General features: G+C 42.5%; 1 protein-coding gene across 1 annotated transcript; it reads right to left on the bottom strand.

Moving 5' to 3' along the window:
• Window positions 1-7881: 7881 nt before the first annotated feature.
• LOC308647645 (aldo-keto reductase family 1 member B10-like) lies at window positions 7882-8974 on the bottom strand (the record flags this gene model as incomplete). The annotated part of the gene is given in 3 exon segments (XM_081291964.1): window positions 7882-8091; window positions 8234-8416; window positions 8420-8974. Coding segments are annotated over 3 exon segments (948 nt in total).
• Between the last annotated feature and the right edge of the window lie 4501 nt (window positions 8975-13475).

Raw genomic sequence — 13475 nt, 5'->3', positions numbered from 1 at the left:
GTTGCCCTAGCTCAGCTAGCAGAGAAGAGTCAGAGCCAGGTTCTACCCTCACAGCTGTGCTGGCCGTCTCCTGTGCCTTCTAGATGCTGAGCTGCAGGCCCAGGTGGCCCCCTCTGCCACCTTGTGCAGCTTGGGAACCACCGCCAAGACCCAGCCTGTGGTCCCATTCCATGCCCACCTCTGACTCAGCAGGCTGCTCTGGACTCCCTACCTTTCCACCCCAGCTCTGAACCCCTACCTGACCACAGGGACACCACTGTGACCTGGCACCAGATTAGGAACAACTCAGACCATCAGCAACTCTGGGGGAAAAAAATATAGGTGCAGCTAAAATCTATTTATACATCTCTGATGGGCAGGAAGGCGACAGCCAGACCTAAGGAAAGGTTGTTCAAGGATTCAGCAAGTCAGCGTCCTGGGTACCTGAGCAGGTTGATGTGAGACATCCAGATGGGACGCAGAGCCTCACTCAGCTAGGTCCTGGGTCTCACCCTGGATACAGGATGCTTCTTGTTCTGCCCCATCCCTTGCTGCTTCCCTCAGGGGCTTCCTTTGATGATAGCTGACAGATTCAGGAAGCACAGGAAACCAGAGAAAGGGGCAATTTTTAAATTTTGTATTTATATTTGTTTATTTTTTTATTTTTTGAGACAAAGTCTCATTATGTTGCCCAGGCTGGTCTTGAACTTCTCGGCTCAAGTGATTCTTTTGCCTCACCTTCTGGGATTACATGCTCTGTAAGAAAGAGTCAATTTGACCCATCAAACCAGCTTCCCAGGGAGCACTAGGGCCATACTGACTTGATAAGGAGGGGCCATTGGAGCATTTCTTTTATTTTTATTTTTAATTATTCTTTTAAATTTTGATTTGTTATAGAGTATTCTTTAAACTCACTGTTCAATTACTCTCACCTCATGAACCTGACTCAAGTGGGCATAGTTGTGGTTTGCTTGTATTCCCAGCAATTTTGGAGGCTGAGGCAGGAAGATCAAAAGTTTGAGGCCAGCCTCAGCAATTTAGTGAAATCTTCATCAACTTGACGAGAGTCTGTCTCAAAAAAGACTAGGGATATAGCTCAGTGGTAAAGCAACCCCTGGGTTCAATAACCTACACCACACAACCAACAAACAAACACTATGCCACTATGCACAGAGGACATCACTTGAATGCTTAGTAGGGCAACATTCTTGTCTTCCATCCTCTCCCTTCACTCCCCTTCAAGTCTCCAGGTTTCCTTTTTGCACCACCCCCACTGAACTTGATTCATGTGGTCCTAGTATCAGCCTCTAGATTCACTTATGACTCTATAGCCACGGCCAGCTGACTGGCTAAAAGGTTGGCATTAAGTTTAAGTTGGTCTCATCAGTTCATATTGTGGGACTTTCTTTTTTTTTTAATTTGTTCTACTTAGTAGTACATGACAGCAGAGTGCATTTCAGTTCATTGTACACAAATGGAGTGCAACATTTCAGTTCTCTGGTTACACAGGGTGTAGAGATGCACCATTCGAGCAGTCATACGTGTACCTAGGGTAATGGTGTCCATCTCATTCCACCATCTTTCCTATCCTCATAACCCCTCCCCACCTTCCCCCTTGTCCAATCCAAAGTCTCTCCATTCTTCCCTTGCCCCTGCCTCATCATGGATCAGCATTTACTTATCAGAGAAAATATTTAGTCTTTAGTTTTTTGGGATTGGCTTACTTAGCATGATACTCTCCAACTCCGTTCATTTACCTGCAAATGCCATGATTTTATTCTCTTTTAATGCTGAGTAATACTCCATTGTGCATATATACCACAGCTTCTTTATCCATTAACCTATTGATAAGGATCTAGGTTGGTTCCACAATTTAGCTATTGTGAATTCAGCTGCTATGAACATAGCAATGTCACTATTCTATGCTGATTTTTGTCGTGGGACTTTTGATCTCAAGTGCCTATCTGGTGACTGGATCAGTAAATTGGTAGCTATATCTGTCAAGATGAAATAGACTATGCTATGAAATCCTGAAATGTTAGTGGCTTAATCCTACGACAATTCCTTTCTTTCTTTCTCATGTGAAGTTTCACGGAGCTCGGCAAGTCTCTTGGGAAGTTCTCCGCTAAGTGGTAATTCAGGGAACTAAGATCCTGCTATTTTGAGGCTCCGTCATCTTAAGAGACTTTCATCCAGTTGAAGGAAGAAGGAGGAGGGAATGGAGTGGGGGGGGGGCGTGGAGAAAGCCCATCAGTTCTGAATGGCCTTGGCCTGAAAGTGACACAGGTCACTTTCACCCATATTCACCAGTCAGATGTGTATTCAAGCTTCACTTAACTGTAGGGGACGCTAGGAGGTGTGTGTGTGTGTGTGTGTGTGTGTGTGTGTGTGTTACTGGGGATTGAACCCAGGGACACTTTACCACTGATCTACTACTGATCTACCACTCAACCCTTTATTTATTTATTTATTTTATACTTGTGTGTCACCATGCTTGGCGAGATATCATCTTTCTGTGTGCTGAGGAAGAAGAGACAGAGAGAGGGAAAGAAAACAAGTGGTGAAAAGAATCTAAGTAGTGGTGGGAAACTTTTTGTAGCCATGTTTTGGTTTTTTTTTTTTTTTTTTTTTTTTTTTGCCATTCACAGAAAGTTGATCTGTACCAAAAGAGAGGTGGCCAAAGTCAGGAGAAGGGGGGAGAGATGGGAAGGAAGGTCCTAATGAGACGATTACTGAGCCTCACTGGCCTTCTCTGGGGCATTCTTCCAATGCAGTCCTCTTGTGCTGAGCTGATTTTGCATTACTTTTGATCACTTACCGCCAAATGAGTGATATCTGGCTAATATGATCTTTGTCCTAATATAACTATGCAATCATGCAGGCTAAATAACTATACTCCTTTAAAAAAAAAAACCCTTTTCACTTGAACTGTTACAAATTCAAATCTCCATGCTAAGCTTTTCTCTCCCCCCATCAAATTCATATACTGAAATCCTAACCCCTGAGGTGATGGTATTAGGATGGTATTGTGGGGACTAGTGCCCCTATAAAAAGGAGGACAGAGACTCCCACCCCTTTCACCATATGAGGAAACAGCAAAATAATAACATCTTTGAACCAGGAAGTGTGCCCTTGCCGGACACGAAATCTGCCAACACCTTGAGCTGCCCAGCCTCCAGAACTAAGAAAATTTTTATTGTATTTATAAACCTCCAGTGTATGGCATTTTGAATAGCAGCCTGAACAGACTAAGATATGCCCCATCTGGTCTTCCCTGTTTAGGTTAAGGGTCAGTCAGATAGTAAATATTTTAGACTTTGTAGACGTTGTCCTTGTGAGACCTTGTCTCAACCCTGCCATTACAGCATAAAAGCAGCCATAGAGGGCTGGGGATGTGGCTCAAGTGGTAGCGCGCTCGCCTGGCATGCATGCGGCCCAGGTTCCATCCTCAGCACCACATACCAACAAAGATGTTGTGTCCGCCGAGAACTAAAAAATAAATATTAAAAATTCTCTCTCTCACTCTCTCTCCTCTCTCACTCTCTCTTTAAAAAAAAAAAGCAGCCATAGATGGTATCAAAACAAATGAACATTGCTTCATTCAGTGAAATTTTATTTTACAAAACAGGAGAGGCTGGGTATATAGCTCAGAGTGCATGCTTAGCATGTGCAGGCTCTGGGTTAGGTTCCTAGCTGCACAAAACAAGACCAGGCAGAAGGCTAGATGGGGCCCATAAGCTGTAGTTGGAGAACCCCTGGTCCAGTCGGTTTCTTTGGATCTAAGCTTGGGAACTTCATTTCTCCCTATGAAACTTAATACTATTTGTCGATCCATCTTTAAAGTCCAGGGCATATTTTTGAATCCTGATGTGATCAGTCAGCAGAGCAGCTCTGTGTCCTGTGCACATTGAATAAGCTTTAGTGTCTTAATGGTTCACAAAGGAGCAAGCTCACCAGGCACAGCGATGCACTCCTGTAATCCCAGCTACTCTGAGGTTGAGGCAGGAAGATCTTCAATTTGAAGTCAGCTCCAATGACTTAGTGATACCTTGTTTCAAAATAAAAAAATACAAAGGGCTAGGGGGCGCATGGCTCGGTGGTAGAGCACCCCTGGGTTCAGTCTCCAGTACTGCAAGAAAAATGTTTAGTTTTTCTCATTGCTAATGTTTGAGTATTTGTCCCCTCCAAGACTCATTGAATTTAATTGCCATAACAGCATTAAAAGTTGGGACTTGATTTTGTTTTTGGTTTTTGCAGTATTGAGGATTGAACTCAGGGGTGATCTAACACTGAGCAGTATTTCAGCCTATTAAAAACTTTTTATTTTTGAGACAGTTATTTCTAAGTGGCCCAGGCTGGCCTTGAATTTGTGATCTTCCTGTGTTATCTGTGTAAATGGGATTCCAGGCATGTACCACAGCACCTGGCAAGATACAAGACTTTTAAGAGGTGCTTAGAACCATGAGGGTGATTTTTTTTCCTCTTTGAACTAGGGATCCTATCCAGGAGCACTTTACTACTGAGCTACATCCCCACCCCTTTTTATTTATTTTTTTTTTATTTTGAAACAATGTTTAACTAAGTTGCTGAGGCTGGCCTTGAATTTATGATCCTCCTGCTTCAGCCTCCTGAATTGCAACCGGCTCATGAAGGAGAATTTAATGCCTTTTTAAAAGGTCTTTCAGGAATGGAGTTTTTCTTTGCTCTTCCACTTTTCTACCATGTGAGCAACAACATTCTTCCCCTTCTGAGTGTTCAAGGACCTTTCTTAGAAGCAGAGACCAGTCTTCACCCCATACTGTACTTGCTCACACCTTGATCTTGGTCTTCCTACCTCCGGAACTGTAAGATATAAATTCCTGTTCTTTATAAATTACCCAGTCTCAAGTATTCTCTTATAATATCACAAATAAGGGCTGGGAAGATCTATTTTTTGGACTATTTCACAGACTTGGCTCCAAAGCCAAAAGGACTTTACATTAGCCATAGGCAATACTTTGTGAATCACCTTAAACAAGGTAGAGGCCTTTCCTTGTGAATTACCATTTCCATATGCACCTTCTTTTCTGACACCACTTCTGAACCAAATATGTGCTATTTTCTGATACAAAATATGGGTCAGTTTTCTTCACCAACCCTCCAATTCTCCCACACAAACTGGGAGTCCAATAATTTAATTCAACTTGCTCCTGATGCTATCTACCGGGAGTTAACATCAGATCCCACAAGTTAAAAGGCTTAGTCCCACAAGACTGCCCCACCTTAGATGCCAGCCGTAAGTGGAGCCCTCAGGTGACCCACATTTCTGCCTGCCTGACTACCAAATAGGAGGTTCCCAGGACCCCCACTCCCTCGGGTCTGATCCTTCCCTGGAACAGAACTCAGGAAAGTACTCTACTTAAGATTGCCACTTTATTATAAAGGAGCTGTGCATACCAAGGACAAAGTATGAATCCAAGAGGTACATCCCGCTGTGACCCACTTCCTCCAGCCACATCTTACTTGCCTACAGCCACCACCCAATTAATCCACATCAGTGTATTAATCCACTGATTAGTGTATAGGCCCCATAATCTTATCATTTCATCTCTGAACATTCTTATACTGTCTCACACATGAGATTTTGGGCAACACTTAATATGTAAACCACAACATTCTGCCCATGACCCCCAAACGCTCATGCCTATTGCACAATACAAAACACATTTAGTCCATTTCCAAGAGTCCCCACAGTCTTAATAGTTTTAACGTTGCTCAAAAGTTCAAGTCCAAAATTTCATCTGAGACTCAAGGCAAACTCTTGGATGCTTTCTCTTGTAAAGATCAAAAGCAATGCATCCAATATATAATGGCACAGAGTAAATGTGTTCATTCCAAAATGAAGAAATAAGAACATAGAAAGAAGGGATGGGACCAAAGCAGGACCAAAATCCAACTGAGCAATAAGTCCTGTCCATCCACGTCCAGCATCAGGGGCCCATAGCATTGTGATATTCTCTCCGAAGGGCTTACGTAGTTCTGCCCCCAGGGCCATGCTGGTCGCAGCCCACGTGGCTTGTTTCTTCTTAATTTCTGTAGCTTTCCTTGGCAGATATTCCATGGTACTGGCTTAGGGGTCCTCACTGCATCTTTGACTTCCTTCTCATACCTTCATGCATCACCCTCTCAGGGGGTGCCTGCCGATATTCTGACTTGGCTATAGTTTGACTGGCCTCCCAGACCTTCCTTTGAAATCTCAGTGGGAACTCCCTTGACCCCCTAACTCCAGCTTTCTGCTCTCCTGCAGAATGCAGATGATGCCAAGGTCTTCTGCTATCTTGAGCAGTATTCAGATCTTCTGGAACCATAGCTGCAGTGGTATGTGAGTGCTTGGGCAGCTGAGCATGATGAAACAAAAAATAACTGTGTGGGAGTATCTACCCAACCTCTAAATAACTGTGTGGGAGTATCTACCCACCACACAGATACCCAACATTACGGCCACCACCATATACCAGCCATTGGGTTGTGACATGAGAGAAATTCTTAATTTAGTAAGCCATTGTGATGTTTGTTATAGCAGTTGGACTACACTAATCCTTTTTTTTTTTTTTTTTTTTTTTTGGTATTGAGTCACATCCCCAGCCATTTTTAATTTTTATCTTGAGACAGGCTCTCGCTAAATTGCTTAGGACTACACTAAATTGCTGAAGCTGGCTTTAAATTTGTGATCCTTCTGCTTCAGCTTCCCTAGCCCATTACAGGGATTACAGGGGTGCAGCACTGTGCCTGGATAATACATTTTTAAATGATCCTTGTAATATCAGGTACCATAGAATTATATTGCTATGTTATTTTCAAGTTGATATGATTCGGTTTCCTCCTTTGACAGATGATAAAACTAAGGCCCAGAGAAAAGTTACTGACTTTCTCAAGGTTACACAGATTATTAATGTTAGAACTTAAACTAATATTATGATATTACCCTCAGTCCAATACTCTGTATTATACCATATTTCCTCTCTTTGTGCCACATTTCAAATTTTCTACTGTTTAAATTTGTATTTGCACAAGTCAGATTAAATAGGTAATCCATCTTGTTTAACCAGATCTCATCTGGTTCAAAGTCCATGACCTCTGGGTTGGGCTGTCTTCCCTATCAGGCCTGCCTGTGGCACTTTGTGGTCTGGTGACTATGAATTTTTACTCTTGTTTTCCATATGCAGAGAATAAGAAAACTGGCCTAGATATTCTATATTTCCTGCTCTCCTTTAAAATTTAGTGGTTATCCTCTTCATTTTCTTTTATTTTGCACATCTAATTGTACAACTTTCTTCTTTAATTATTGGTTCTCCTTGATGATAGTGTGAACTACTACTCAGCAGTAGACAGTGCTGCTGGTTCTTTTTCCTTATCCTGAACACTCTTTCTCAAAATGGTGAAGAGAGATTCTCTGGCAACATTTTCCTTATGGTTCTCCACTATTTTTTTATTATTTTTATTTTTGCATTCTCAATGGTAGCAGAGACCCTGTTGTTTAACAAACATTTGTTCAGATCAAATAAGTGGAAGAAATAGTCATTTGCTCATCTGGGTCATACTTCCCTGTGATAAGTCTTTTCCTGGTTCATCATATGGATTTAAATAAAACCTTGCTTAAGGGGAGAGAGGAGAAAGAAAGAAGTTTCTGGGAAGGAGATTGAGCAACTAATGTTGTGTGCATGGATGATTAGAGAATTAAAAAAACCCATTATGTACAATTATAATGCACTAATAAATTTTTTTTTAATTTTGCCTAGATTCTGACAAGATTAAGCACAATATAATTTCATATAAATTTAGCTAAAATGGGCCTCAGGGAGATCAAATTCCACTTCAGTGAAGAGAAAGAATCCACCAGGTGTCTCATCAGGAGATTCATCTTCAGTAATTGGCATTGTAGGGGTAGTCCGGAAAATTAGCCTGGTCAGCCAGGACACAGATCCTCCAGTTTCTGTTGAAGCTGAGTAAGGTCGCCATCTCCCCATCACTCAATTTGAAGTCAAAGACTTGAAAGTTCTCAAGAATATGTTCTGGGGTCATAGACTTGGGGATTACCACCACATTCCTCTGGATATGGAAACGGATCAGAACCTGGGCCCGGGATTTTTTTTTTAATATTTTATTTTTTAGTTCTTGGCGGACACAACATCTTTGTTTGTATGTGGTGCTGTGGATCGAACCCGGGCCGCAAGCATGCCAGGCGAGCGCGCTACCGCTTGAGCCACATTCCCAGCCTGGCCCGGGATTTTTTGTGCCTTGCAGCAATCTCCTTGATCTTAGGGTCCTCCAGTAGTGAAGGGTCTTCTGTTTTGGCCCAAGGTCTATCTGAAAAGCCCAGGGGGCTGTAGGCTGTGACCGTGATGCCCTTAGAGTGACCGTATTGGATCAGTTTCTCCTGGGTGAGGTATGGGTGACACTAGACCTGGTTAGTCACTGGTTTATATTTGAGTCCAGGCTTATTCAAGATCTTTTCAATCTGGAAGTGGTTGAAGTTGGAAACACCAAGAGCTTTCACCAACCCCTCATCCACCAGTTCCTCCATGACCTCCCAGGCATCCAAGAATGTTTCTTTACTGATGAGGTTGTTGCCTTTATCATCTTTGGGGAATAAGTCCTTCCCAGCCTGAAATCCCTGTGGCCAGTGAATAAGGTAGACATCCAGATAGTCCAGTTTCAAATCCTTGAGGGTCTTCCGACAGGCTTCCTTTACAAGCTTCCTCTCAAAGAAGGTGCACCATGACTTGCTCACAATAATGAGGTCCTCCTGCTTCACCACCTTCTCTTGGATCTTCTCTTGGATGGCTTCTCCCACCTCATTCTCATTTTGATAGACGTAGGCACAGTCTATGTGGCGATACCCTGCATCAATGGCCACCTTCACGGCTTCTTTGACTTTGTTTGGAGGAGACTTCCAGGTGCCCAGACTCAACATGGGCATCTTGGCTTTGGTGCTGAGCTCCATGAAGGTGGCCATGGTTGGTGCAGAAATGGCTTTGAGAGAGCAAATAGATGTCTGGTGCTTTTCAGCTGGGGTTATGGCTCAGCGGTAGAGCACTCGCCTAGCACGTGCGAAGCCCTGGGTTTAATCCTCAGCACCACATAAAAATAGATAAATAAAATAAAGGTATTGTGTCCAACTACAACTAAAAAATAAAATATTTTAAAAAAATGTTGGTGGAGGGGAAAGGCTTCTGAACCACATGGTCACATTAGTCACAGTGATGACTCCATTTCTTGGTATCCATTTCTGTTTTAGTCAGCACTGCTATGACCAAAACACTTGACAAGAACAACTTAGAGGAGAAAAAGTATATTATTGCTCTTGGTTTCAGAGGTTCAATTCATGGTCAGCTGACTCCACAACTCTGAGCCTGAGGTGGGGCAGAACATCATGGTGGAAAGGCATGGTGGAGGAAAGCAGCTCCGGACACGGCCACCACAAAGCAGAGCATTTTTATACATTCATTACCATTACAGTTATCAGCTCCTAATTTTAAAAGAAATTAAAATTGAAACATTTTCATTGGGCCTAAAAGTAGAGAGCCTGTATGAGTCTGGGTTCTTCAGAGAAACAGAACCTATAGGATGGAGACATACATCCATGAGTATTTGGAGACTGCGAAGTCCCATGATCTGTACGCGGCAAGCCGGAGATCCAGGAAAAAAAAAAAAAAAAAAAAAAAAAAAAAAAAAAACAATGACTGTAAGTTCCAGCCCAAGTTTAAGACAATGGCAGGTGAAGACAAATGTCCCTATTCAAAGACAGAGAGTCTGATTCCCACTTACTCCACCTTTTTGTTCTTTTCAGACCTCTAACAGATTAAATAAGGCCCACCCACATGGGGGAAGGCAATCTGCTTCACTCAGTCAACTATCAAATATTAATATCTTTCAAAAATGCTCTCACAGATACCCAGGATGTTTAACCAGGTATCTGGCCAGCAAAGTTAACACATACAATTAACCAACCTGGGCCCTAGGCACTGTGTGTCCTGAGCCCACTGGAAAAGTTGGCTCTGAGTGTTAGGGAGTAGGTGACAGATGGCTCTTTCCTTGGACTTAGCACTTTGTAAGCTGTGATCCACAGGAGAAATGATTGAATTCTTAGTGGTCACCTGGTGTTATAGTTAGGATCCTGAAAATTCCCAGAGGCCCATGTGTTAGATCTTTTTTGTTTTTATTTTTTGGTGGTACTAGGGATTGAATCCAACAAGGCTAGGCAAGTGTCACTGTCACTGAGCTACACCCCTGGCCCTACCACCCAGGGTGACATTATTTGGAGGTAGAACCTTTAAGAATTTAGGCCCTGGGGGTCACGCCCTTGAAGGGGATTGTGTGATGCCCGTTTCTTCCTTTTCTTCTTTTTTTGCTTCCTGGCCATGAAGGGAGCAGTTTTGCTCTCACCAGGGACTCCCAACATGATGTGTTGCCTCTCCACACACCTAAAGCCACGGGGCTAAACAATATAGACTGAAACCTCCCAAACTGTGAGCCAAAATCAACCTTCTCTCTTTATAAGTTGATTATCTCAAGTATTTGTTAGAGTGATGGAAAGCTGACTACGCACTTGGGCTCACGGAGCATGATCTTGAGCTTAGAAGCTGGTGCCCAGTGAATTTTAATCTATAGTGAGGAGAAGTGGGGGAAAGGGGGAGGGCCAGAGTGTGGGAGGGCTGACTTTTCATGTGTCCCTTGTCGCAAACCATCTTAAGTCATTGTCCAATATCTCAGGTCTATGCTGAACCTCCAGAGATGAAGTCTGCCTTGTAGGACTTGGAAGGGCAAAGCTTCCTCTAAGCCAGAGGAACTCGGACCTGGACCTGTTAGCTTGACTACAGCAACAGCTACAACTGGAAATTTCAAGGAGGTGAATTTATTTAAAAATGTTCATCCTAGAACTGGGGTTGTGGCTCAGTGGCAGTGAGCTTGCCTAGCACATGTGAGGCACTGGGTTCAAGCTTCAGCACCATATAAAAATAAATAAATAAAACTAAAGTTGTGTCCATACACAACTAAAAATTAAGAAAAAAATGTTAATCCTGAAATAAACCTAGAAGTGCATGCTTGTGGTCCCAGATATCCAGAAGGCTGAGGCAGGAGAATCTCTTGGGCCAAGGAGTTTGGGGCCAGTCTGGACAACATAGTAAGACTCTGTCTCTTAAAAACTTAATTAATTTACTAAAAATGTTCATCTAGGGCTGGGGTTGTGGCTCAGTGGTTGAGTACTTGCCTCTCATGTGTGAGGCACTGGGTTTGATCCTCAGCACCACATAAAAAATAAATGAATAAAATAAAGATGTTGTGTCTATCTACAATTAAAAATATTTTTTTAAAAGTTCATCTAAGTTTTTCATTTTACTCTATATTATATTCATACTTATTTTCTCCAAAATATTTAAATAAAAGTTGACACTGAATTTTCATTCCATGGCTTCAATACTCTTGGGTCAATATTCCGCCTTCTTTCCCTGCCTCCACTGCCTCCTGCCCTTTGGTCAGATAGAGGAAGGACCCATTGGCTCAATTTTTCAGGCTGGAGGGAAACAGAATCAGGCAGCACAAAGACATACCATGGTGTCCTCCATGCTCTAGATTGATCCAGCAATGGGGCAAGCTGAGTGGGTGGAGGTTTTATAGCTGAGCTTCAGTGTAAATCCTACCCACCTGTATACTGAATCATAGACCATAGTCCATTTCCATTTCCATTTCATGGAACTCTGCATGTATCTCAGGGAGGCTGATCTTTGAGAAAGTACACAATTGCCCAGCTTCAAACAAGTCAAACCTCCTGCTACTTATGTTTAGTCCTTTAGATATGAACTGGTCACCAGCAACACAGGAAAGAAAATGCAGATGCTTCCCTTAATTATCCAGCTAATGAGTTAGGGCTGAGAGGCTGCTGGGACAGTGTGTTCCGTGTTCTGATGATCTTTTCTGGGGAGAATGCTCCACCCTTATGAGACAAGAGAGACTGGTTGGATTGGGGTTGGTTAGACACTCTTTGACAAAAGTGAGGAGAGATGACTTGAACTAGCAGGAAATGAACCAAAGAATGGATACTGAGGGTCTGTTCAGAATGAGGTGTGTGTGTGTGTGTGTGTGTGTGTGTGTGTCCCCATACTGGAGGTGGTGATAGTGCTGAGAGTAAGGAATTGATGGGAAAGCCTCGTTGTGGGTTTTGAACCACAGAGGGGAGACTTTGGTTCCTATGGAGTCTGTGTCCAGTGGTTTAATGTGCATCCATTGTTACTTTTCCTGCCAAGCATTTATTTCTCCTTCTGGTTGAAATTCTTTTTTTTTTTTTGTTTTTTTTTTAAAGAGAGAGGAAGGGGGGGCAGAGAGAGAGAGAGAGAGAGAGAGAGAGAGAGAGAGAATGAGAATTTATTTATTTATTTTTTAGTTCTGGGCGGACACAACATCTTTGTTGGTATGTGGTGCTGAGGATCGAACCCGGGCCGCTCGCATGCCAGGCAAGCGCGCTACCGCTTGAGCCACATCCCCAGCCCTGAAATTCTTTTTTAATATCCCTTTTGCTTAAGCCAGTTTGAGTTGGATTTCAATCATTTGCAAATGAACGAGGTACAAATGTGCTAGGGGAAGAATCCAATGAGAAGAGCATTAGACAGAAATCAGGAGATGGAGGTGGGGCACTGGCTCTATCACCAACCACTTCTGACCTTGGACAAGTCACATCTCCCCTCTGGACCCAGTGCCCCTATTAGTAAAAGGATTTTGAATTTCATGTATTAGTATAAATCACCGTACGTAAGTCACATATTACCAACAACTCTCACTCACATTTTATAAAAGAAAGGATATTTTTAGCACCAAAAGTATATAGAATCCCAAAACTGGAAAATGAAACAGATTTAGATTTTTTTTAAAAAAAACTTACATTTTTATTTGCCCCCTATTTCCCTAGGCTAGGGGAAAATGTCACTGTGCTGCTCTGACGTCTACAGCTGGAAACTCTTAAATCTCAAGAACTCCCAGGTCCATTTTCAAACTCTAATATGGCTGGATTGATCTTTTAGCTTAGCCTCTTTCCCCAAAATTGTCAGTCTGTGAATTATCATTAGCTTGGCTTTTATTCACCCTTTCTCCTTCTGCAGCTGAAGGAACATAAATGTCTACCTTACTAAAGACATTTCCCTCTAGAGACACTCACTGATGAAAATTTAGAACTACTCACACATAAATAAGAGCCCATCCCTGACACAAGCTAAACACCTCACCTATTAAGTGCTTAAAAAGCTAATTCATTTAGGGGCCAGGGTTGTGACTCAGTGGTAGAGTGCTTGCCTTGCACATGTGAGGCACTGGGTTCAAAATAAAAATAAATAAATAAAATAAAGGTATTGTGTCCATCTACACCTAAAAAAATATACAGATTTTTCAAAAAAGCTAATTCATTTAGACTTCATCTGATCACCTTATGACAGCCAGGAAGCAGAGTGGAGAGAAAGGAGAGAGAA

Source organism: Spermophilus citellus, assembly GCF_964194105.1.
Source record: "Spermophilus citellus genome assembly, chromosome: 4".
Taxonomy (NCBI): domain Eukaryota; kingdom Metazoa; phylum Chordata; class Mammalia; order Rodentia; family Sciuridae; genus Spermophilus; species Spermophilus citellus.
Note: the sequence above shows the minus strand (reverse complement) of the source record. Positions and strands in the feature narration are given on the sequence as shown.